The sequence below is a fragment of the Dermochelys coriacea genome, chromosome 7 (genome assembly GCF_009764565.3).
Source record: "Dermochelys coriacea isolate rDerCor1 chromosome 7, rDerCor1.pri.v4, whole genome shotgun sequence".
In the NCBI taxonomy this organism is placed as follows: Eukaryota; Metazoa; Chordata; order Testudines; family Dermochelyidae; genus Dermochelys; species Dermochelys coriacea.
In genome coordinates this window covers 83,659,509-83,684,272 of record NC_050074.1, presented here as the reverse complement: position 1 = coordinate 83,684,272, position 24,764 = coordinate 83,659,509, and the positions used below count along the sequence as shown (strand labels likewise).

General features: G+C 46.8%; 1 protein-coding gene across 16 annotated transcripts in view; it reads left to right on the top strand.

The window, feature by feature from the left end:
- Window positions 1-24,764, top strand: part of CDH23 (cadherin related 23) — a 555,581-nt gene that overhangs the window by 517,096 nt on the left and 13,721 nt on the right. For 12 of the 16 annotated variants that reach the window (XM_043519492.1, XM_038408394.2, XM_043519496.1 and 9 more), the window contains 16 exons: window positions 804-1,013; window positions 3,698-3,805; window positions 5,380-5,482; window positions 6,788-6,913; window positions 7,128-7,331; window positions 8,391-8,849; window positions 10,044-10,160; window positions 12,612-12,836; window positions 13,432-13,601; window positions 14,371-14,508; window positions 14,842-14,961; window positions 16,471-16,648; window positions 17,687-17,898; window positions 19,413-19,607; window positions 21,644-21,754; window positions 22,471-22,600. In XM_043519492.1, coding sequence (XP_043375427.1) covers window positions 804-1,013; window positions 3,698-3,805; window positions 5,380-5,482; window positions 6,788-6,913; window positions 7,128-7,331; window positions 8,391-8,849; window positions 10,044-10,160; window positions 12,612-12,836; window positions 13,432-13,601; window positions 14,371-14,508; window positions 14,842-14,961; window positions 16,471-16,648; window positions 17,687-17,898; window positions 19,413-19,607; window positions 21,644-21,754; window positions 22,471-22,600 — 2,806 coding nt within the window. Of the gene's footprint in view, window positions 1-597; window positions 614-803; window positions 1,014-3,697; window positions 3,806-5,379; window positions 5,483-6,787; window positions 6,914-7,127; window positions 7,332-7,536; window positions 8,850-10,043; window positions 10,161-12,611; window positions 12,837-13,431; window positions 13,602-14,370; window positions 14,509-14,841; window positions 14,962-16,470; window positions 16,649-17,686; window positions 17,899-19,412; window positions 19,608-21,643; window positions 21,755-22,470; window positions 22,601-24,764 lie in introns of those variants that run through there. The other 4 variants (XM_043519498.1, XM_043519504.1, XM_043519505.1 and 1 more) reach the window with 4 other exon arrangements.

The window sequence follows — 24,764 nt, the reverse complement described above, 5'->3', positions numbered from 1 at the left end:
AATTATGGCATCAGTCTTGTCATTGCATTGCAGGAGACCCCTCCTCCCACATCACAAGAGACATGTCCTGTCCCAAGCAGGGCTCAGGAGGCCACATTTGTAGAGCTGGGCTCACCACTTGATTACTCTCTTCCTATTTAGGTTTAGCCTTTGGTGCTCTGCTGTTTCTATTATTTGTCATTAGACCAAATCCCAGGATCCACAGCTACAGTCCAGGAATATGCGAAGGAGATGAAGGAAGCTATCAGGAGAGAACCTTAGACAGAGTCTGACATGGAAGAGTATTGAAGGAGATTAGAGCAGAGATGTTGGTGGGGCAGAGTTATGGATGCTTTGAAATGGAGGAGAAGCAGATTTGTCATTATTTATTGAATGCCCTCCATGTACTAGGCAAAAATAGATAAATATGGAGGCAACGTCGCTGATCCGAAGAGCTTGCAATCTAACTAGCGAAAGGGTTAAGGGGATGTGCTACCGCTATGACTAAGTGGTAGGGTTAGCGCATTCCTTGTAAATTCCATGATTTTTATTTAGAGATTGATTTCTGTTTTATTTATTTGTGTATTCCATTTTCTCACACTGTCCTTGTGTGTTAAGGAGTGACTTGAAGCAGGTGAGGGAGGAGATCATGGCAGGTCATGTAGCAAATTTCTGGCATATGAGGCTACCTGGAAGGAAGCACAAAGCTTGAATGTGATATGGAAGAAGAGTGAGAGTCCATTCAGGAATTCAAAGAGTGAGGAGACATTGAAATGCAGATGGTGTTTGTCTTGCTACCCAGAATCCTCTTCTCCATATTTCAGGTCATGGTGGGAGTGTGCGTTTTGGACATTAACGATAATGATCCTGTGCTTGTCAACCTGCCGATGAATCTCACACTCAGCGAGAACACCCCCATCTCCAGTTTTGTGACCCGCATTCTTGCCCACGATGCCGACAGTGGGCGAAACGCTCTCCTGACCTTTAACATAACAGCCGGCAATGCAGAAAATACCTTTTACATCAATGGCACTGTAAGTCTCCTGGTCTCATTTCTTCTACACATAGCGACACACATGACTGCGGATAGGCCATCCCACACTACATGTATGGGTACAAACATGAACTATGCAAAGGGTTTATTCACTACATACAGTGACAGGTGTTCCCACATGCTGTGACATATGCCTTACAGGCAGTGGTGCAAACATAACTGCATACAGAATACAGATGCAGATACTGCCACGCATTGGCTAAAGAAACATGTACCAACCCAAATCGTGCACACCTACATGTTAACTGCATGACACACCAGCAGTTCATGCAGAGCTTGATTCTGCATAGCACGGGCTTTGAGTGTTGCCTGTATGAGCGCAAGGCAAAAATTGATTAGCAAGACAGGGTGTATGAGAGACCCAGGTCCTATGTTATTGAGAGTGACCCTACCCATACACCAAGCAAGGTACTCCTTCCCAGTAGCAGCTGAGAGGCCTAGGAAGGGAGAGAATAGCTAAACAACTCATCTGCATGCCAGTGATGGCACTTCCTCTAGTTTCTCCCCAGAAATGCTCACACCTGTTTCTTTTTTACCTTGACCTCTTCAAAGTAAGGGAGTTAGTGAGCAAGGGCTTGAGACTGACTTCCACTCAGTGCAGGGGACTGTGCACATTATCTGCACCAATTTGCACTGGAGCACAACAAACTGGTGCTTCCTGCTTTGCACTGCACAAGAAGTGACATCTTTTAAACATTAACAAGCTACAGATTACACGCATAGTGTGCACTGCATGCCAGTCATCACATGCTATGGCTGGAGAGAGACACAACTCTCTGACACAGACCTCCATCTCTTAATTATTTATAACAAGAATATTTAAGGGGCACACCACATAATAATCCCTCCCAAATAGGGAACAAACTATTTCTCTAGACCAGTGATTCTCAACCTTTCCAGATTACTGTACCCCTTCCGGGAGTCTGATTTGCCTTGCATACCCCAATTTTCACCTCGCCTAAAAACTCAGACTTCAGCTTCAGCCCTGTGCAGCGAGGCTCGGGCTTTGGATTTCTGCCCTGGGCCCCAGCGAGTCCAAAGCTGGCTCTGGCGATCCCATTAAAATGAAATCACAGTTTGAGAACCACTGATATAGTATATAGAACAGTATAAACAGGTCATTGTCTGTATGAAATGTAAGGCCATGTCTACACTAGCACTTATGTCGGCAAAACTTTTGTCACTCGGGTGTGAAAAAACACCCCCCTGAGCAACATAAGCACTCATGTGTGCCGTGCTGTGTCAGCAGGAGACACTCTCCAGCTGACATAACAACCGCTGCTCATTGAACTGCTTTTATTATGTTGATGGGAGAGCTCTCTCCCATGTTAGTATAACTGTGCAGCTGTAAGCTTGTAAGTGTAGATGTGGCCTTCATTTGTACTGACTTAGCTAGTGCTTTTTATGTGCCTATTGTAAAACTAGGCAAATATCTGGATGAGTGGATGTACCCTCTGGAAGACTTCTGTGTACCCTCAGAGGTACATGTCCCCCTGGTTGAGGACCACTGCTCTAGAGTTGAGACCACACCCTACCCTCCCTGCAGAAAAATTCCTCAAAAGAATGTCAGTATGAAAATGCCCAAAGAGGGGAGAGAAAGCATGTACCCACCATGGTAACAGTAACAACACACACAATCAGGGTAAGGCCTGACCACAGAGAAACTTACTGCATGAAAATTCAAACCTGGCATGGTCATTTACGGCTAGGGTTGCCAACAGTCCCTTATTTCTTCATCTCTGTACAACAAGATCGGGAGTTGCTGAGTGCTGCAAAAAGCAGCAAGAAATACCCCTGATGAATGCAAGTGAGTACTGCTTATTATTATTAATAATACTTAATAATTTTGAGAGGAGGGGTGGGTCGGGGTGCTAAGAAGAAAGTCCCTTATTTTTGAAATACAATGTTGGCAACCCTATTTAGGGCCAAATTTTCCAAGCGGCCCATCATTCAGAGTGCCTCAATTATTGGTCTTAAGGCATGGTTTTCCCAAGGCAACGAGCATCCACAATTCTAGCTTCAGTCAGTGAAGTTGCAGTGTTCAGTACCTCTGAAAATAAGGCTCTATTGGGACCCAAAAGTTTCATGTTTCATGAAAATGTTGGCCTTGTTACCATTCACACACAAACTTTTGCACCTGCATTATTTACAAAGGGCCAGATTCCAGCTTGTGTGGGTGCACAAAAGGGGGTAGACAGAGCATAGAGCAGTTTTCCCCATCTCTTGTTGCTGCATAGGCCAGCTCTAGTCACACTAGAGGGTGTAGGACAGTGTGATTGTCTAGCACCACTGCTGGCAGTAGATTCCTGCTCCTGAGAGGGGCAGTGCTGAAGCTATGATACATCAAACCTCTGTGCACACTGGTCAGCACAGCTGGACTGGTATGGAGGGGAGCGTGCATTGTGCCTTTTCAAAAGGTGACACAGCTCCAGCACTCCTCTTGTGGAATTTCAGCTGAGTCAGCCAGAATTCCTCTGGGGACTCCCACTAACTGCTCTGTGGCCTGACCATGTGGCAAGTCACTTAGAGACTCAGTGTAGCCCACGTACTGAGCCTGTGGAGCTCCGGGTTCTCTGCTCCTCACCCATAGCTGGTTTTTCTCAGCAGTTTGGCATGGGGAGGCCCATCTCTATTGGAACTTTCTCCTTCCTTTTTTCTCACCAGACTGGCATCGTCTATGTAAGCCGTCCCTTGGACAGGGAGCAGGTGGCTGAGTACAGACTGACTGTCACAGTGAAGGACAATCCTGAGAACACTCGCAATGCCAGGCGGGTAATTATGGACAATGCTGGGGTTCTCCATTGAAGCAGCAGGGGTGGAGGCTTCTTGTATTATCAGGGGATGGGTGGACTGTTCACTGAAAACACTTATAGGGCAACCTTCTCCCCTAAATTAACTTCCGAATTCCAGAGGCGGATGACCCTAGCCCAAGCAGATGACCCAAGCTCATATCTCCGTCGGTTCCCACCCAGGTCAGAAAACCATTCCAACGTTTTTTTCATGCAGGTTAGAATTTTCTTAATAGATCTTTACTCAACCTTTACTTTAGTAATGGTCTCCCAGCAACAACTCACTTTACCTGGCCTTTCTGAAATACAATGAGATACAGCAGTACAAGAGAGAACAAGGTGCTGTGTTGCTAGAAGAGAGAATGCAGCATTTCTGTGCTATAAATTCCTGGGCATCATTCTGGAACATGGTGCAGATGATATACTAGTGTGTGGCTCTGTAGTTCTAGGATTCTGTGTTGTAACATACTGCGGGTGTTGCAATTGTGGCTGAGTAACATGGTTTACTGGACCCACTATTGTGTTATAACAGAACAGACATGCTATGGCCTGTGTGTCCAGGCTCTCCTGTAGAGAACCTGGAGGCTTCTAGGGGCCAGCCCCCTCTCCTCTCTAGAAATAGAAGGAATAGAAACTGCAAGTGGCCTGCTGCCATCTCTGGAAGCAGCACATTCTTCCACCTGATTGACCTCACAATCTCTCAACCTCCCTTAAAGAGGCACAATGTATAATTTGCAAAAAGAAAAGGAGTACTTGTGGCACCTTAGAGACTAACAAATTTATTTGAGCATAAGCTTTCATGAGCTACAGCTCCCTTCATCGGATGCATCGGATGTATAATTCTGCTCTGATTGTTTAAGTGGAGGAATATATTGTTACATAAGAGTATCAGTCTGAAGGTAGCAAGGCTATGTCTTTGCATTGTATGTAGACTACATTATGCAGTACTGCAGTATGGCAGCAGTAATGCAGTCAGACCAAATGGAGTGGTATAATAGGATTGCAGATGGCATCCATTTGCTGCCTGCAGAGCTGAGTGTGGGTAGGAGGTTGCTGGGAAGTCACGCTTTCCCCTTTATTAACTCTTTAACTGCCTGAAATAAAACAGGACATGGGAGACAATATTTTCTTTAATTCCACAGACTCTGTGTGTATGGTTTAAACCCTTTCATGATGAGAACCTACATTCCCTGGTGCGCAGCCTATATTCCAAATGGCATAGTATCATAGTAATGCAGCATCTGGGCTGGCCACGTTCAGCCCTGGAACTGCATTTACAGAATGATAGCCAAGGATGTGTAATTCCCCTACTCTGCTGTCCCAGACCTCATATTGCTGTATGATATTGGGAATGAAGCCCAGGCATCCGAGTAGAGGCATTACAGATCCTATGTTATGTTCTGGTGATGCAGTTCCATGGTTGCACATGGCCTAGGTTCTCCATGGTGCTGAAATGAATGAGGTGGTACATGTCAGACACTGATTCAGGAAGTGAGCTGAGGAGCAGGTATTGTAGTCACTATCTCCTTTTCTTTGTTTTTATTCATACACCCTTAGGATTTTGACCTGCTGGTGATTTCAATAGCAGATGAAAATGATAACCGGCCACTTTTCACTCAGAGTTCTTATCAGGCAGAGGTGATGGAGAACTCCCCAGCAGGTGCGTCTGTCCTCCCTTTAATATATGATTCTAAACTTGCAGGAATTTTCTTTGATTCCCAACCCATCCCAGTTACCTCCAGCCAGAAGAAGGAGATGGCCACTGGGAAAGAAAGTCCCTTCTCCATGAGCTGTCCTATAGAACATCGTTAACTGAATGCCGACAATGTCACTGAGCAATGAAACGTTTTAGATCAGTCAGAGGGGGTATTGATGTGGGCTAGGATGTTGGTACAGGGTGCTGAAGATAAACATGGAGAGAAGGCTGGCTCAATTTATGCAAGTGGATGTTTTTTCCACCAAAGTAACACTCTAGCCAGCTGCTTGTCCCACAACAAGACAATCCCTTTAGAAATAAAACATCTGGGTGGCATTAGGCAAATGTGCTGTTCTGTTATCTGGCCGATGAACTCCATGTCCTGAAGTCATAGACTGTGGTGCAAAGCCTGCCATGTGTTCTGAACTGAAGCTAATTGCTCTAGGACAACCGAACTACCCAACTGTCTATTGTCATGTTTTGCTGAAATATGGCAGCATTTTGTTGTTGTTATTTCAGACTAAGTGAGTTCTGTCTGTCATAAAGCAGGACAAGTTGAGCAGCTATATGTTTCATTAGTGTAGGGAATAGCCTTCAGTAACTCTCACTGCTGGAACTGTTTGCTTTTAGAGGTAGTATAGTAAAATGTCTGGCTTCTGCACTTTATACCAGATAACTACTTTGTTCAGCTCCCCCAGTCACAAGTAATATTCCCCCTTTTTCCCCTTAAAATAACTCCCACTCTGAGATCGCAAGTGTCTTTGTTTGGCTTGGAACATAAACTCCTTAAAGGCTTTTGGACACTGGTAACAACTTGGCTGATCAACGCATTTGCAAAAATACTCTTCGAGACTAATGTGCGTCCAAAATAGCTAGCAAACTCCCACAAGCCCTGATCCATGTCCCTGCCAGACATGCTCACACACAGACATATATATTAGGGTGAGTTCAGGGACAAATCAGGAAAGCAAGACCCTCTGCTGCAAAGCATGCTGGGAAGTACCTTTCAAGTCACCATGGTCGGTTCAAAGGGCCTGATGGCTTTGTTTGTTTGTTTATTTTTAGCAGGGTGTTAGACTTCTCCCTACGGGCTTCCTGATTCAGTCTGCCAAGGCTGCAACAGCCATTATTTCACTGTCTCATGTCACCTCACTCTGTTTGCCTCATTCATTTGTTGCTATCAGTCACAGGTCACTGGGCGGGGGAGGAATAGAGGAGGTGTCCATGAAGGTCTTGCCACCAGTTGCTAACACTTCTTGTTTGATTCAGGAACTCCCATCACAGTGCTCAATGGTCCAGTTCTAGCTTTGGACAATGATCAGGGCATCAATGCACTGGTGAGGTACCAGCTGCTGGGGATGTCAACAGACCTCTTCATTGTCAACAACAGAACAGGTAAGCTAGCCATGCTCACCCTGGTTATAAGGCGCCCTGTCAAAACAGGCTCTGCCTGAAATATAGAGCTACGGGGTAGCATTGTCCCTTCCAAAGCACTGATGTTTCCAGTGCTTGAAAGCTGTTGGATTGCACCTGAATCCAGTTTGCACCCTCTCTTGAAGTTGCCTCTTGGTGGTGGTTTTTTTGCTGGCTGACTTTTACTATCCTCCAGGTGTCATTTTGGTAAAACCCGGCAGAGTGATTGACAGGGAAGCCTTCCTGAACCCACGCCTTGAGCTCACACTGGTGGCAGAGGATGTTGGCAAGCTGAACAGCACTGCTAGGCTCACTGTGACCATCCTGGATGATAATGACAACAGGCCATCATTTAACCCAGCGGTGGTGACAGTGCAACTGCAGGAAAACAGCCCCCCAGGTCAGACTGATACCACTGTATGGGAAGGAAATAGGACAGAAATGGAGACGAGGACTGGGATGGAGAAACCAACTGTGGGGAAAGCAAAAGGACAGAAGATATCAGGGCTGGGAGGATCCAGGGTTTCAGCTTGTGAGGATGAAAGGATTTTGCATAAAGGGAGTTTGGGGACTTGGGGGCTATGTTTGCAGTGCCCCGCCAGTAGCATGACAGCTTATAGGTGAGGGAGCAGGTGGCTGAGGAAGTCTCTTCTGACCATAGGAATAGTCATGGACTACAACTCCATCAAGGAGCTGACCTACCAGAGAGAAGCTCAATTTCATTTTTTTACAGGGTTGCATGTTTCCTCTTTTCATAATGTAGGTGTGATGTGTTTACATTGTGCACAGTCTGATTTCACAATCCAGACCACTGATGTCACCATTGGCATAATGCGGTTGTGCACAGTAGGGCACTTCTCCATACTTCCAGTAACACCGAGAACATGATGTTCCTGTTGCCATCTGGCTAATGTGGATTTGTACAGATAGTTCTGGTACTGCATGTCAAATGTGTACGTACATGTATGTTGCTCAGTTTTCTCTCAATTTCATGGGTCGGACTCAGTAAGGAGAATTTGCCAATCATCTTTACAAAGTTGTCTGGGTTTTTCTCGTGTTTGTATTACACCAGAAAACTGTGATTTCCCCTCTGCACTTTCCTCTGACACCTGATGAATAAGCCAGACACCAGTTTGATTTTATCTATGCCTTTATTTGCTTTGCTTGCAGCTGTCTGTTGGTTTTCATCTGTGTGCTTGCAAGGGCTGTCACTCCCCATGCTTAGAGCATAGCTTGGGGAGGCAGAAATTTCCGTGTGTTGTAAAGTGTTAGACAGTTAGTTTAGTTATAGAGGTACTAGAGCTTCATTTGCAGCCTCCAACATTGGCCACTCACAGTGAGAGAACGGTGGACTAGATGAACCACTGGACTGTTCCAGCCTGGCGGTTCACTTGCTGAAAATGACCTAGGGGAATGAAAAAGCCTCAAATGTCAGAGTATGGGTTTCCTCCCCCCCCAGGTTTTTCTGTCCTTCAGGTAATGGCTACAGATGCAGACAGCGGCCTCAACCAGCAGTTGAGCTACCGGATTGAGGGTGGAGCTCAGGATAAGTTCCTGATCAATGCCAACTCAGGAGTAATCCATGTGGCCAACATCACCATAGATAGGGAAGAAAGGGACACCTACAGGCTGACAGTGGTGGCTGTGGATCAAGGCATGCCCCCTCTCTCTGGCACTGCCACCGTCAACATCCTTGTTGATGACGTCAATGATTATCGGCCAGAGTTCATCAACCCGATCCAGACGGTCAGCGTGCTCGAGTCAGCAGTGCCTGGCACCATCATCGCTGAGGTCACAGCAATAGACAGAGATCTCAACCCCCGTCTAGAATATTACATCATTGAGATTCTGGCCAAGGATGACACTAATGCTCTAGTGCTGGGCCAGCAAGGAGCATTTGCAGTGGATTTTAAAACAGGTACAAGAACAAGAGAAACTGTTTGTATGGCTGGGCCTCTCTCTTCCCACTTCTACTTCTTCCCATCCCTTTCTGCTCTCTGTCTCCCTCCCTCCCCTCCCTTTGTCATGCTTTCTCTCTCTTTGTCTTTCTTTAGCCCTTTCTTGCTCCTGCCACCCTTCTCTGTCTGTTTCTTCCTTTCTCTTAAGTCTTCCTCACTCTCCTTGTCTGCTCTCTCAGCTGCCCTTTGACAGCACTACACTGCCAACTAACTAACTAACTAATCCTTTTCTTTTCCTTATGGCTCTCAGCCTGGCAGGTTTGATCTCTCTGTTTGTGTGTCAATCTCAATCAGTCCTCTGTCTGCTTCATCCATTGTCTCCCTTCCATCTCAGTCATAACCATGATCACTCTCATCACTGGCTGGGTGCTTGGCTGCCTCACGCTGTGAGGGAGAAGCCCTGGCACATGCAGCTGGCTGTTGTTTAGCCTTCGCAGACTGAATGCAGACACCCCCTCAGCAGCGTCTCACTGGTGGGTGGGGGGGATCTTTCGGGTAAGTGATCTCTTGCTCTCCATATTTTGGTGTATGTAGAGGTGGGCGTAAGGAACATCTCACTTGCTGGTGAGACCGCAGTTCCAGATCGTGCGCCTCCGGTCTCTTTGTGACGCAGGGCCTTGTGCTGTGGAACAACAGGACTGATTTAGTGCAAGCTCAGGTGTGGAAAGCTGACTCTTAAAAAAGGCTGAAGAGACCTGCACGTCTCACCCCCATGGCTATGACGAGGACTTTGAGTGAAATAAAGGGCTAGATCCCCGTCAGTGTGAAGCAGTCGCTCTGATGGCTTCAATGGAGCTACAGAATTGACACCAGCTGAAGATCTGGCCCCAAAGTTCAGAATTCTCTTCCTGTCCCCAGCACAAACACAGACAGTTGCTAAAGCAGACTACTTAGCTCCGTCGTGAGGCAGGGTGGTGTGGGAGTGCTTTTAGCTGAGAGTTGAATTTTTGCCTATTGACTTTTTTCCTTTTAATCTATAAATGACATGGGGGAAGGCAGGAGGCCACCACACAGGGGCAGAGAGGCTTATGGGGTAATAGAGGGGTTCCTGGGGTTGGTGCTCTGTGCCCCTCTGCCTAGAGGAATCAGGCAGGGCAGCTGTGGAGTTTACAATCTATGTAAGTGGTGGCTTTCTTTCCTTTTCTGCTTTGCAGGAGCTGTGAAGGTTAAGTCCTCCCTAAACAGGGAGCAAGTGGCCACGTATGAAGTCACCATCTCTGTCCATGATAATGCCAGCGATGTTGTTGACCATTCCGTCAGCGTGCCTAATGGTAAGAGAACTCCTGCTGCAGACAAGCCCAGACAGTTCACATTCCAGTGTGAGAGTCGGGCTGGGCCGCAGATCAGGTGGGGCTGTGGCATTTTTTGGCTAAGGATCTGGCTTCAAACCCTGTTGGTGGTTACGCCTGAAGGAAGTGATGAATTCTCAGGCAAGGCTCCCAATGGCTGTATTTCTACATTATCAAACCATGCTGCAGTTTGGCATGATTGCAGCCTCTGCTAAGGGGGATGACAGGAATAGAGTAAAAGTGGGAGTGCAGGTCAGGGGACAAAGCAGGGACCCAGAACTAGAAAAGCAGCAAATGCTGCATGAGGGAGATGTTCTGATGGAGAGCAGGATGAGGACCAAAACCTCGAATAGCAGGGATGCTTCCTCCACTTTATAGCTGCATTATTCCTCCTGCTGATCCCCGTGGGTTTATTTTTAAAATCAATTTTTTTCCCTAACAAAATAGACCCTTGCTATATTGCAGGCCCCAGGCTGAAAGAAAGCTCATATGCGCTGTAACAGAACTAAGAACAGAACTCTTGTGACTAAGAGAAAAGTGCTGTTAGGCGGGAGGGTATATTGTGACCCGAGGGTATGCTTCATTGCGTCTCTATTTCTACAGGCTGCTGGTAGGTCTGCAACTGGAAGGATATGTGCTTATAACTGACCAAGCCGGGTATCCTACCCCATTCTAGCACTGCCTTAACCATGGCATTCTTAGATTTTGCGTAGGACTGAACTAGTATTTAATTTTGTATAAATAATGTACCCCAGCTAGTAATGCCCATTACTGAGGTCACTGGTCCTAAGTTCTTGGATGCCTTGATGACCTACTACCTGTCGGGTAGGAAAAGTCAGACTCACCGACGGGAGGGGGGGAGAAAAAAGGGGGCAATTGCCCAGTGGCCCAGGCAATTTTAAAGGGTCTGGGGGCCCCTGGCTGCCACAGGCAGCACAGCAGGGCTAAGGCAGGCTTCCTGGCTCCGCGCTGTTCACAGAAATGGACAGCATGGCATGTCCCTGCAGCCCTGGTGAGGGGGGTCTCCACGCACTGCCCCCACCCCAAGTACCGACTCTGCAGCTCCCATTGGCCAGGAACTGTTGCCAATGGGAGCTGCAGGGGCAGTGCCTGTGGGCAGCAGCACATGGAGCCCCCCTGTCCCCCCACCTAGGAGCTGCTGCCAGAGAGGGGGGCAGTCACTTTCGGGAACTGCCCGAGGTAAGCGCCAACCTCCTGACCTCCTCCTGCACCCCAGCCTAAAGTCTGCACCCCGCACTCCTATCACATTCCAACCCAGAGCCCGTACCCCACACCCAAACGCCCTCCCAGAGCCCAACCCCTCACCCCCCTCCCGCACCCAAACTCCCTCCTAGAGCCTGCACCCCCTCCCAACCCCCTGCCCCAGCCTAGTGAAAGTGAGTGAGGGTGGGGGAGAGCAAGCAACAGAGGGAGGGGGGGGATGGAGTGAGTAGGAGCAGGGTCTCGGAGAAGGGGCAGAACAGGGGCATGGCCTCAGGGAAGGGGCAGGGCAGGGGCAGGGCAAGGGTCTTTGGGTTTGCACAATTAGACAGTTGGCAACCGTCCCGGGCAGGCATGTGGGAACCCTGGCGGTACCAGCAGCTCACTGGTCACCAACCAGCAGCGCAGCTGGCAGCTCGCTGGGCACCAGTCAACGCAGGTGCAGCACCACCCAAATATCAGGAGGCCCACGTTGCCTGGCCCATTGGCTGTTCTACCTTGGGGCCTGGAATTGCTGTGAGAGGGCCTGGGAAGACTCCAGTATTCTGTCGAACGGACTACAGCTCTTTGAGAAAGCTATAAGTGGTGGCAACCTTGCAAAACTCCTGCGAGAGTTCACCAGCCCAGGCCCAAGTGCCTTTACCAGGATCAAGGTGATGGAAAAACTACTCATCTTTTACTTTCCTATCAGAAAAAATGACTTGCCCTGGGCATGTGAATGACTAGAATTTTTCAAGTCTGCTGGAGGGTCATTGAATAAGTTAGGCCCATCTTATTTCTGGAAGCAGCTGGTGGAACTTCACTTCCCTTCTCCCAGCAATGAGCTAGGCATCAAAACCAGACAAAGCGAGGGCTTCAGGCTATGGGTAGAGCAGCTTCTGCACAAGCCCAGAGCTCTCCTTGAAGGAATGAAAATAAACTTAAACTTTCCGACCAGATCCTCAAATCTGTAAGTAAAGTAAAGTAAAGTCTCTCTCCCATCACATCAGCCCCCAGCAACACACACATTCTGACTGTAAAGTAAGCTCCGCTGACTTTAGTGGAGCTGCATAATTCCATCAGCTGAGGATCTAACACACTACTTACTTACCTTCCCTCCTTTCTTTCTCTCTCTCCCATTCTCCACTTGTGTCTCTTTCATCCTGTCTCTTTTTCATCTGGTCCCCATCCATCTACTCTCACCCCCCATCTCCGCCTCCCCTGCCCTCACAGCTAAGCTGACAGTGAACGTCCTGGACGTCAATGACAACACTCCCCGATTCCGTCCATTTGGGGCCACCTATTTCACTGAGCGGATCGTGGAAGGGGCCACGCCGGGGACCACCCTGATTTCTGTGTCTGCCGTGGACCCAGACAAAGGTGCCAATGGACACATCACCTATGAGTTGCTGAACCTTTCACCTGAAGGGTATGCCCGACTTGAAGACCTCCAAGCAGGTAGGTGGGGGAATTTAGGAGTTCCTATTCTCACCTGTGAACCTCTAAATCCTATCAAAGGGACAGTGGGGAGGGGATGAATGCAGATGCTGAGGTGAGGACTAATCTGTTGGTGACCTTTGTACAATCCTTACACAGCCCGATTCACAGAGGACCAGATTACAGCCATCCTTACTCACGTTGAATGGTTCCTTATTTCACCTGCCAAGAGCTCACTGAAGGCATGATGCTGATCACCAAGGCTGTCTCGTTACAGCTGTCAGCACCAGCATTGAACAGCTAGCACAATCTTAGACCAACTTTCCCTGTTCTCTCCCACCCCAGCCCCCACAGCGGCACTGCTCAGAGAGTCTTGGTCAACTTTGTTGATCCTGATCCCAGTGGTGTTGAGGAAGTGATTGTCTCAAGTAGTGGAACCCATCCTATGGAAGTTTTCATGATCCATGCATATGTAGAACTATAAGAACGTCCTCTCCCTCCCTCCATAATGGACATTATAGAAATGAGATGACTGTTATCGGCCTGTGTCTTGTATGGCAAGGCCAGCAGTGAAAGGGCTCAGAGGGGTTCTCATTTCAAAGTCTGCTCTCTCTAGGGAAGATTATTGCAAATAGCACTGTGGACTATGAAGAGGTGCAGTGGCTGAACTTCACTGTCCGGGCCTCAGACAATGGCTCTCCCCGGAGGTCAGCTGAGATTCCAGTGTATCTCCAGATTGTGGATATTAATGACAACAATCCCATCTTCAGCCAGACGTCTTACCAGGTGAATGGGATTTAACAGTCAGAATGTGTGTGTTGCTGGGGGCTGATGTGATGGGAGAGAGACATACCTGGCCATTGTGGCAGGCTGGATGTGTGCAGGTCAAAATATTGTGTACTACACGGTGCTTGCTAGTTAAAATCCCATGAGAACCATACACGGGAGATCAAAACACTAATAAAACCAAGGGCAAAGCTGCTGGTTTGACACTTCTTAAGGGGTCTTGGTGCAAATGACAATCAGGCCCTGAATGTTTAGCTCAGATTCGATTGGCAGAATGTTAACTATATGCTTATGCTAAAATGGTAAGCAGTGAGGTAGATAATAATGTTGATATTTACCTTGTCATCATTGGGTTCCAGAGTGAGCACCTAGTGTGGTGTGTATTCCATTTCCCACCTATCTCAGGGCCATTATTTCAGGCTCTCTCTCTGCAGACTCAGGATTAATAGGTGCTGCACTGAGTTCAGTTTTGGGGGTATTGTTCCCATCCAGAAGGGTTAAATGTTCATAGAATTTAAATGAAAGCTTAAAATTTTAAATGAAAGCTTTAAATTTGCAGAATCTGGTGGTTAAAATTTGGAGAGCATTTTAGTCACCACCCTCATGCCCCAGAGCAAAACCTCCCCTGCATAAAAAGAGTAGAGACCACTCACTCATCCTCCAAACACACTGGTTTTTCTGAATGCTTTGTTGGTTCTAGTGGTGGGTGGGTGGGTCAAACCCTCAATCACCTGCCCTCTCTCTCTTCCTTTTCTTTCTGCACTTGCAGAAGCCAGTCTTTGAGGATGTCCCACTGGGTACGGTCATCCTGAGGGTCAGGGCCACTGATGCAGACTCCGGGCGCTTTGCCCTTATCCAGTACAACCTGGGAGATGGAGAGGGCAAGTTTGGGATAAACCCCAACACGGTAAGAGGTGAAGAATGGAGCTGTACTGCACTAACAACAGGGATATGGGGCAGGAGCACTTTAAATGGGAGGGGACTGCTGCTGACAGAATGCCCTCTAGGGTCAAAATCTCATTATATGTTGTGGGAAATTGTGGGGGAGGAGAAGGAACTCTTGAAGTCCCCCTCCCCTTTTGGGAAAGAGGAGTCAAGCCTGAAGAAGGGGATTCTCCCCTTCCCTTCTGACTTTCTCCTATTTCTGTTACACTAATCACCTGATACTAGCCAGCAGTCAGTTTACCATAGAAATGGCATACAAACAACCACTCGCTTTCTGAAGGTCTGTGTGTTGCAGGGTGATATCTATGTCCTGTCGGCCCTGGACCGAGAGAAGAAGGATCATTACACGCTGACTGCTGTAGCAAGGGACAACCCCGGGGACATTTCTAGTAACCGTCGAGAGAACTCTGTGCAGGTACCACGCCACAATACTGGGATGGGTTTAAGATGCATCTTTATGCCATAGGTGTAAAGCTCCATGGGTTTGTGAGCATTCTTCAGACTGTAGAAAGGCCTTTGCAGAGTACAGAGTATGGGAAAAGAGAGCAGCAACATGTATGTGAGAGAGAGAGGGAGCATCTGAGTCCAAGAAGGAAATGGCAAAAGAAAATTCAGAGAGCAAGTGAATGAGGGAAATAGCAGAGAAGCCCGAGAAAAAAAACAGTATAAAAAAGGGAGCGCCCACAAGAACATGCCAGAAGTTCAAGATGAAATCTCTTGGTGTTACCTTGGGGCAGAGTCATTGGTATGTTATGCTGTAAGGGGACAATGTAGTATTTAAAGTGATTATATGCCAGTGTCCAGACAAGCCCAACAGTGCAGTTGTGGGATTAATGGATGCAGCTGTGATCATATCACATCTGTTCTCTAGCAATATGACTTTGCAAGTTTACTGCACTCTTTATTTTAATCAACCCCAGAAAATACAGTGTGGCCAAGAGATAGGAGCATGCAGAGTGCAGATCCCACTGGGCTATGTAGTGAGTGTAGTAAGATACAGGTCTCAGCTGTAATGAATATAAAGAGGATTTATTTATTTTTTGAGGCTACTGGACACTGACAGACCCTGTAGTTCTCTCTGGATCTCTAGCTCCCAGAAACGAACACAGCCAGAGCTGCCTAAATTCACTGCACAGACTATCTAAGTCCTGACCTGGATCATGGAAGGGACGGCTGAACATGCTATAGCTTCGTGGAAGTCAGGCTTGGTAGAAAAGAAACTCAGTGGCTCTGAGCTCTCAGTTCTGTCCTTTCATGCCAGTGCCAGAGCACTTGCCACAATATGTGGATCTAGCTTCTTTACCCTCTCCTGCTCACATGTCTGCCTGTAAATCAGTTATGTGTGCAGCAGTTTCAGCTGGTTATAGGGACAAGGCAGTTTCTTAAGAACCTGTAAGGAGCAATGGATTTTGAGTTTTCTGGGCAGGGACTTCTGACTAGGCCCCCTGCTTTTCTATTAACTGGTAAAATTATCTCGCCTGGTTGTCCCTGAGCAATAATCCACCACCTGACCACATCACTGGAGAAGTCTGTCATGCCTCCTACACCATTGTCAAAGCACAGTTTTCCATAGTGCGAGTAGAGAGGCTGCTGCTCAGCTTGGGAAGAAGTCCCTGATGTGGGGCTGGGCTGTCTGGTAACTAGCAGGGAGCTTCTGTTGAAACAGCTATTTCCCTTCCTGCTAGGTGCGGGCTGCTGTAGTCATTGTTCCAAGCAGTGCTTGGAGACATGGCAATGGCCATTGTTATTGCTGGAGTCAGTCAGCATTTTGTTTACCAAAATTAAATAGAGAGCAAGAAGGGGGATAAAAGTATTATGGAAGAGCAGCCAATTGTCTGATAGGATCACTGCAGCCGTCTGGTTCTCTGGCCCCTGTAGGATCGCCTCTGCCTTTATCCACATGACCAGTTTGCTTTTGCTTAAGGTGTTGATTACAGTTCTGGACATCAATGACTTCAGGCCCCAGTTTGCCAAGCGACAGTTCAGCACCAGTATGTATGAAAATGAGCCAGCAGGAACATCTGTGATCACCATGACAGCCATGGACCTCGATGAGGGTGACAACGGAGTGGTGACCTACAGCATTGAGGGTCCTGGAGTGGGTATGCATCCCCACTAGCAAAGCTAGGCATTTAGGAGATGAGAGAGACACACAGGATGTTTCCAGAGAGATATGGAAAACACAGAAACACAGAGTTAAAACTGGAGAGAGCTAAGAGGACACAAAGACCAAATCATTTTTCCCATTTCACATGCTAATAAGTTAGCATTGGGGCCATATGCACACACAATGACTGCACCACAGAATATTCTGTTCCCTTCTAGGTCATGCATTGCAGCCCTGCAGACCTTTCCACTTCTGCTCAATCTCCGATTCTCTCTTGTCTACCACACCCAAGGCTGCCACTTCCCAGACTTCCTAATTACACAAATGTAAACTGTTTCCCGAGTTCCTGCTCCTGGAATGGGCCCGCTACACATCCTCTTACATAAATAAAAACCAGGAAAGGGTGGAGGGCAGGTTGTTTTTTGAGGTGGATACTGACAATGCATGAATTACAGAATATTAAGTCACACTGAGGGGTGTTAGGTACCAGGTCAGAGCCCACATATGTATATAGAAAAGGGAGGGAAAACCCCATTTTTCTGAAACCTTCTGAAACCAATTTGCCACAATATCAAGAGGGCTGCAGGTGGAATAGAGGAAGAACTGAAAATAACATGAGAATACCTGTGAGCTTTAAATCATTTAGTGAGATCAGCCACAGCCTCTCTGCGGCTTTAAGGGAGTCTCTGAAACTCCAGCATGCCACTGGGATGTCAGCACTTCAGAGCATATGTACCTGGAACAGGGATAGCAGTGGGAAATGTGTTGTGCCCCATAAACAATATACTCATGGTTGTAGGGTCCTGAAGCTTACAGTAATTCAGATTTAGTGTGTTGATATGACCGAGGGTGCTGCATCCAATGATTTTCAACCCGTGAATTATGGTGTATTCAGCTGTCTGCCAGAATCCCTTAGCTGGCTAGACTGCTCCATTCTCCCAGCCTGATTTCTAATTTATACCATACAATAATTTATAATACTCTCTTTCCTGCAGAGGGCCCAGAGTGATAGATTTGTCTCTTCTGTCCCCAGAGGCCTTCAAGATTGATAAAGACTCCGGGCTCATCACATCCCGAAGACACCTGCAGTCTTACGAAAGGTTCAACCTGACAGTGGTAGCAACAGACAAAGGCAGGCCACCTCTGTGGGGAACTACCATGCTCCAGGTGGAGGTCATTGACATTAATGATAACCGACCAGTGTTTGTCCGGCCACCCAATGGCACCATCCTGCATATTAAAGAGGTAAACTCCGCTAATATGGTGCAGTGGTATAGATGTCTGAACTGGTGATTACTGCCCTGTGTCATTAAGGTGTCAACAGAAGGGCTTGTACTGGAAGATGCTAAAGCAGGAGAAGCAACTGTGTCCCCACTAACTTGGACAGCAATGTCATGTGACAAACCAGATTTCCAAAGGAGCAATCCATTAGCTATTGTGGTCCTAGTTTTGACTGACTCTTTGATCAAATATCTCACTCCCTTGTCTGGCTAGCACTGGTCATGATGCCAAGGTAGCTCTCTAGCCCAGATGAGGCACTGGAAAAAAAATTGGAGAGAATCCCTTCACCTCACTCAGCAACACCCCCAAAGGCTAATCAGTGCACAGCATACACAGGTTTTCAAGGAAACCCTGCCCCATCCTTCTTAGCCTGGAATTGCTATGTCTGTGTCTGTGGCACTCCTGGACTGCACTTTTGAAAGTTGCAGTTTTGCACAATAGACAAAGGAGTGAGAGAGGGAGATGATGGCTGCCAGCCTAAGGAAAAGAGGAGACTGAAAAGTCCTGTTTGTCAACACCAGGATGCCCTTCTCTACCTCAGGCTGTTAGTAACTGCTGTGGGGATGGCTTCATGCAAGAGCACCCAGAAGCACCGGAGCACTGCCAAACCTTCATTCTTGCCCCAATGAACTGCTCGCACTCACCTTAAGCAAAGGGGCTTCTTCCTATAATCAGAAGAAGTCTCCACTCAGCCATCTTGAGAGGCTCCACTGTTAAGGACCCAAACCTGCCTTTAGCCTATACCTCCCCTAAGAATGGGGTCCTCCTTTCTCTAAAGACCTTTACTTAAAATATTGGGAAAATACATCACTGTAGCCTGCTAGAACCTGTCCCTATCACAGGAACTTATGAGGAGTTCAAGAAGAGCAAATTAATGGGGACTCTCAGGGTAGCTTTAGTGAACAGAAACTTCAGGAGACAAGCAAAATAAGGAAACCACTGATCAGTCGGTGCCAAGTGTATTTATAAATGAGGTCTTCAATCTGGGGACTGAAACACTGATATTTTAAACAGTTTCTTGTCTACGTGAAACTCTGCTTAGCTCATACAGAGCCCAGATAGGCAATGAGGCTGTTTTTCAGGTGTAGACAGTGATGCCTTTGTTTGTGTTCCTTTGGAAGCTGTCCCATATACTCCTGCATGTCTGAAGCTGTAACAGCAGTCGTGGCCACAAGGTAGCAGCATTGCAAACAGACAAGAGACCTAGTGACATTGTCAGCAGTGCAGCTGTACAGTGGAGATGTGCATGAATTTTACTGGTGTGATTTAAGCCAGTATTTTGTCCTGGATCACCTTACAGGACATAACAGGGACACTCTTGAAATGTTTGTGGGTGCTTACAGAAACGGACAGGGCTCCCATTAAGTACTTTGCAGGCCACTTTTCTTGTCATAGTCTGTAGAGAGGGGAATTGGGAGACTAATTGGTGTGTGTTCCCCCTGTACGTGGATTGATATTCGGCTTGTGGGTGTGAATAGGAAATACCTCTCCGGTCCAATGTGTATGAAGTCTATGCCACAGACAAGGATGATGGTCTCAATGGAGCTGTACAGTACAACTTATTGAAAACCGGAGCAGGGAATAAAGACTGGGAGTACTTCAGCATCGACTCTAGCAGTGGACTCATCCAGACAGCAAGGAGGCTCGACCGAGAGAAACAAGCAGTGTACAGTGTAAGTCTGGGAAAAGGAGTGGTGACTAGATTTGGATTTAGTCCACATGCTTGTTTGTCCATATCACAAAACTGTTACCAAGTTTGTCCTTCTCTGTCTCAGACCTGGCATCACAGGGAATGGAACATATTATGATTGAGGGAGAGTTATATGGATGCTCAGGACTGGTCATGCAGCAGAAAAGGACGGGGTACACTGGCAGATTTGTGGGTGGAGACAGGACTGAAATAGCTGGGGTTGTTAGCAGGTCAGGATTGAAACCTTGCCCCAGAGTGGTATGGGTGAGTCCTGCACAGTGACTGAACTCACTGTGTTAGGCTCTGTCTCTGCATTTCCCACTTTCATGATTAAAACCTCACCTCTCAAATAATAAAAGTAGCAGGAAGCAGTAATTTAGAAACTGCAAGTCCTGATTATTAACTGTTTCTCTGACACTTTGGTGTATTCCTCCCAATCCTTGTCCCTGTCCAACTGTGGTCATGAGCTGCTGTTTGCCATTGCAACTTCCCCCAAAGAAATCATCTGTCCCAGAGCAATCCAGCTACCTTTACGGTGATACGCACGCTGAACTCAGACCTTGGGGGGTGGGGTGTAAATGTTGGGACTGTATGTTTTTTGACTTGTAGTAATTTTAGTCCTTCAGCTCACCCCAGGCTGCTGAGCACAAACTTCCCTAGTTTATCAAATGTATCAAAAGATTTACCAGCCTGACAGCTGAAGGGAACATGATATTAATACATTCTCCGATTCCACTCCGTTTGCTCTAAGACAGAAGGTCACAGTTATCTTTCATACCTAACCCAGAAAAAAACCTCTTCTATCAGCCTTCACCCTTTTCTCAGTCCCTAACTGTCACCATGCCTCAGTGGGTGACAGCTGGGAAAGCCAAATTCAGGACAAAGTGCTGAGAAATAGGGCAGACTCATCCCAAAGTGGTGGCTATTCTATCATTGGGTTACATCAAGCCAGTAACAAAAGTGAACTTCTGTCTCACCACACTCGTTAGCAAGAAGCCAAAGATGCAGTCTCCATAGGCATTCCAGCCCTTGTTTCACCACCCAGACACTGGACTCTATGATGAGTAGTTATTGAAAACGAATTTCATCAAATATAGGGTCCTTCTAATCCCAAGAGATCAGCCACTTAACCAGGTCAATATATAACTCAGATCTTAATAATCACGCTGATGCCAATCCTTTTAGTAACTAAAACTAAAGGTTTTATAATAAAAGAAAAGGAGAGTTAATAATGGCTCATAGATCATCTACATACAAATAGTTGCAAAGTCCTTACACCAGGTTTGTAGCAGTGATGGAATAAATTGCTGGCTTGTAAAGTCTGTCTGGTAATTTCCAGAAGATTGGAAGGTCCTCAGTCCATAGTTCAAAATGCTCCTTTTAGTTGTAAGTCCACAGAATCAGGGAAGGAAAGAGGCAAAATGGAGATATCTCAGAGATCTTTTATATCCTCTACCATGTGCCTGGAAATTTATTGTCTCAAGATGGAGTCCAGGGTCACCTGACCATACCACATGTCCTTACAGGGCTTGATGATTCACCGGGTGTAGCCATTGCCCATACTCTTGTTGCGGCATCCACAGGAAGATCTGTCTGGGCAGAATGAGTTTCTTCTATGGCCCATTGTGAGGGTCAAGTGTCTTTGGGCCATCAATACGTTACTCTCTGGCCTTAATGTAAATTTTACCTGGTGGGTGTTACCCAGGAATACAACACATATATATGATGCCACTACATAGCCAATATTCATAACTTCAGATACAAAAATGATACATATGAACAGGATAATCATACTTCACAAACCATAACTTTTCCATTGACACCTTACATGACATACTTTGTACAAGATTTGTTGCAATTGTCTAACAGTGACAATATCAATGATATAAATGTTCATATTCAATCATACAGCATAACACTAACCTCTTGGCTTGCAGTAAGGCCCCTCCATTTGCTAGTGTTTTGCAGAGTCTTAAAAGGTAAGTATGGATCAAAGTTATGTGTGTGTTTCTCCTGCAGCTGATCATTGTGGCATGTGACCAGGGCCAGCCCGCATATGAGACCATGCAGCCTCTCCAGGTGGCACTGGATGACATTGATGACAATGAACCTATCTTCCTGAGACCACCTGTAAGCAGAGTTATCTTGTCTCCTTGCAGTGGACAGTTCTAGGTGAAGGGATATGGACTATAAGAGTACGTCTACACAGTGAAAAAAGACCAGCAGCACAGCCTCGGCTGGCCTGGGTCAGCTGACTTGGGCTCGGGCTGCAGAGCTAAAAATTGCTGTGTAGACATTCAGGATCAGGCTGGATCCCAAGCTCTAAGACCCTCCACTTCAAAGGGTCCCAGAGCTCAGGCTCCAGCCTAAGCCTGAGCATCTACACAGCAGTTTTTCACCCCTGGAGCCCAAATCCCGCAAGCCCAAGTCAGCTGACTCAGGCCAGCCATGGGTTTTTAATCCCTGTGTAGACATAGGACACACTGGAGTTAGTGAGACAGCAGACAGTTAATGTGCTAAGTGAAAATGAACATTAGCCACAAAAACAAAAATTCTCATCTCAATCCAGCTGCCAATCCTGAGCCGTCCCTGTGGTGCCCGGGGGGTGCAGTGTATAGTACATGCGATAAGTAATGTGGTGCCTGAGGATTAACTGAGGCTCTTGGTGTTGCTTGAATGAAGTTTATGATTTGTCTATTATTAGCATTTTAAAGCAAAGAGAGAAAAAGTCTCCCATCCCTGAGGTCAGAGTAAGCTCTATAACATTTCGATCATTGTTTATTCTTACTACTCTACTACCTTCCCCTGTAACACTCCTTCTCTTCTCCCTGGGCCCACACTGGCAGAGAGGTAGCCCTCAGTTTCAAGCTCTGTCTGTTCCTGAACATTCCCGCCCTGGTACCATTGTGGGGAATGTCACTGGTGCTATGGATGCAGATGAGGGATCCAATGCTATCGTCTATTACTTCATAGCAGGTAGGGTTGCTTTCCTTCTCAGTTTCTCTGGGGTGTTGTTTGTTTTGTGCTGCTGCTTTAATTTTGGATGAATTAAGGGCGTCTACACTTAAAATGCTATCGTGGCATAGCTGCACCACTGTAGCAGTTCAGTGTAGATGCTACTTATGCCGATAGGAGGGGTTCTCCCATCGGTGTAGGTAATTCATCTCCCCAAGAGGCGATAGCTAGGTCAATGGAAAAGTTGTTCTGTTGACCTAGCACTGCCTACATGGGGAATTAGGTCAGTTTAACAAGGCTGCTCAGGGGTGTGGATTTTTTACACCCTGACCAACAGTTAAACCGACCTAATTTTCTAGTGTAGACCAGGCCTCAGTGTTGGTGAAGGTGCAGGACAGAGAGCAATGCCTAGAGCCAGGTATAATGATAGCTGCTGTGCAAGCTTCCTCAACACATCTCTGCCCCAGCACCTAAATCCTGACCTTCATCAGTCCCTGGCTATTCCAGTCTTGCGCCCCCTAAACTCTGCTATTGCATCTCAATCTTGGCTGGGAGCAAAGCTGCTATTCTAGCCCTTGGACCATCACACAGCCCTGAAGATACTCCTTGATCTTAACTTGCAACTCTGCTGCTATTCCAGGGGTGACTTAAAATGACTTAAAATCCAAGTGGATGGGCAATCCTGTCAACTCACTGCCTTTAGAAACTTACAGCATGTGTGTCCATTTTTCTACCTAGAACTCTTCAGATGGCCCCCACAGACTCCCCTCCAAACCCATCTCCTGCCTGAGGGGGCTGTACTGTTATTTTAGCTATTGCAGAGGCAGAGGGCATCCATTGTCCTAAAATAAAATCCATAAGGTATTGCTTTACCCTGGCATGAACACAATATTGCTTCTGTAAATGCAGTAGTGGCAGTGCCTGCTCTCCTCACCCTATGAAAAATGCAGCTGTCACACAGAGCAGGTTGCTAGCGGCAGTATCACATTCCATCTGGCAATGTGACACTCTGTATCAAGGACCCCAACACATCTTACCAGGCATGAAGTATGAAGCTGCATCACTAAGCCAGAGAAACACCATCCAGCAGTTACACAGGTTAATTAGGAGCTGAAAAAAGGGATGTCAGGAAAATTGCTTGTAGCAGGGTGCCATAAAAAAGCAACCGGCGTGTGTGTGTATGTGCATTGACAGCTGTTTAAACCTTTGGTAGGGAGATGTCAGTCCTTACATGAACTCAGTGATGTTTCACACAGTGACAGCCTATTCTGGTGAGCACGCTTCTTGGTGGATAGTTTTTAAACCTCTTTCATAAGATGGGAAACTCAGCTCGTGAGTTGAATTAAAGAAAATGAAACAATTAAACTGAAAGGCTAGTTCAGCTGAGAGGAAGGAGAAGAAAGGGCCAGGGAAAATCAGGTGGGAGAAAGAGACACAGACATCTACTTTGAAGGCTTGGCATTCATGGAATAGACACAGACACACACACACACACACACACACTTGCACAGCTTGTGAGCCCTTACCCAGTACCCTCCATGCCACACAGGAGCATCCTAGGCAAGAGCTGTGATATCAGTTGTGTGGCCTTCATGTGTACATCCCATGGGGGACTTGCTCACCCCTCCCATCTGCTTTTTCCTAGCAGGTTTAGAAGTATTTATGCAGAGGACTTTTCATACATAAAAGGCTATCCAAAGAGGGGAGTTACCAGTGGATGTGAGGTAACATGGTAAGGGGAATGTGAGGAGCCATTGTCATGGCATCAGTGGGGCTAATTCTAGGAGATACCGAAATGGATCCAGAGTGTTCTATTTATATCCTGTCGTGTGTTTAAAATATCACATGATTTCTCAAGAACTGGTGATGTTATAGAGCCCATGATTCCCTGGTGTTAGCAGAACCAGAATCAGGATTCATGAGCAGACTCAGTGAGCTGTTTAGGGCAGGGAATATGTCTTACTTGGTGTTTGTAAAAGATCTGTAAATGTATGAAACTAGATATATTATTTTGAAATGTTTTTCTGTGAGGACAAGGAGACCTGGACACCATTTCTGGGCCTGCCTGGAGTAGACCCAATGCAATCCTGTGGGAGGGGAGGGCAGTTGGGAGAAAGGCCAGGTTTAGGGTCTGAACTGGAGTTCTGTGCCCATCTGTTCTCCTCAACCATGTTCCAGATCCAGA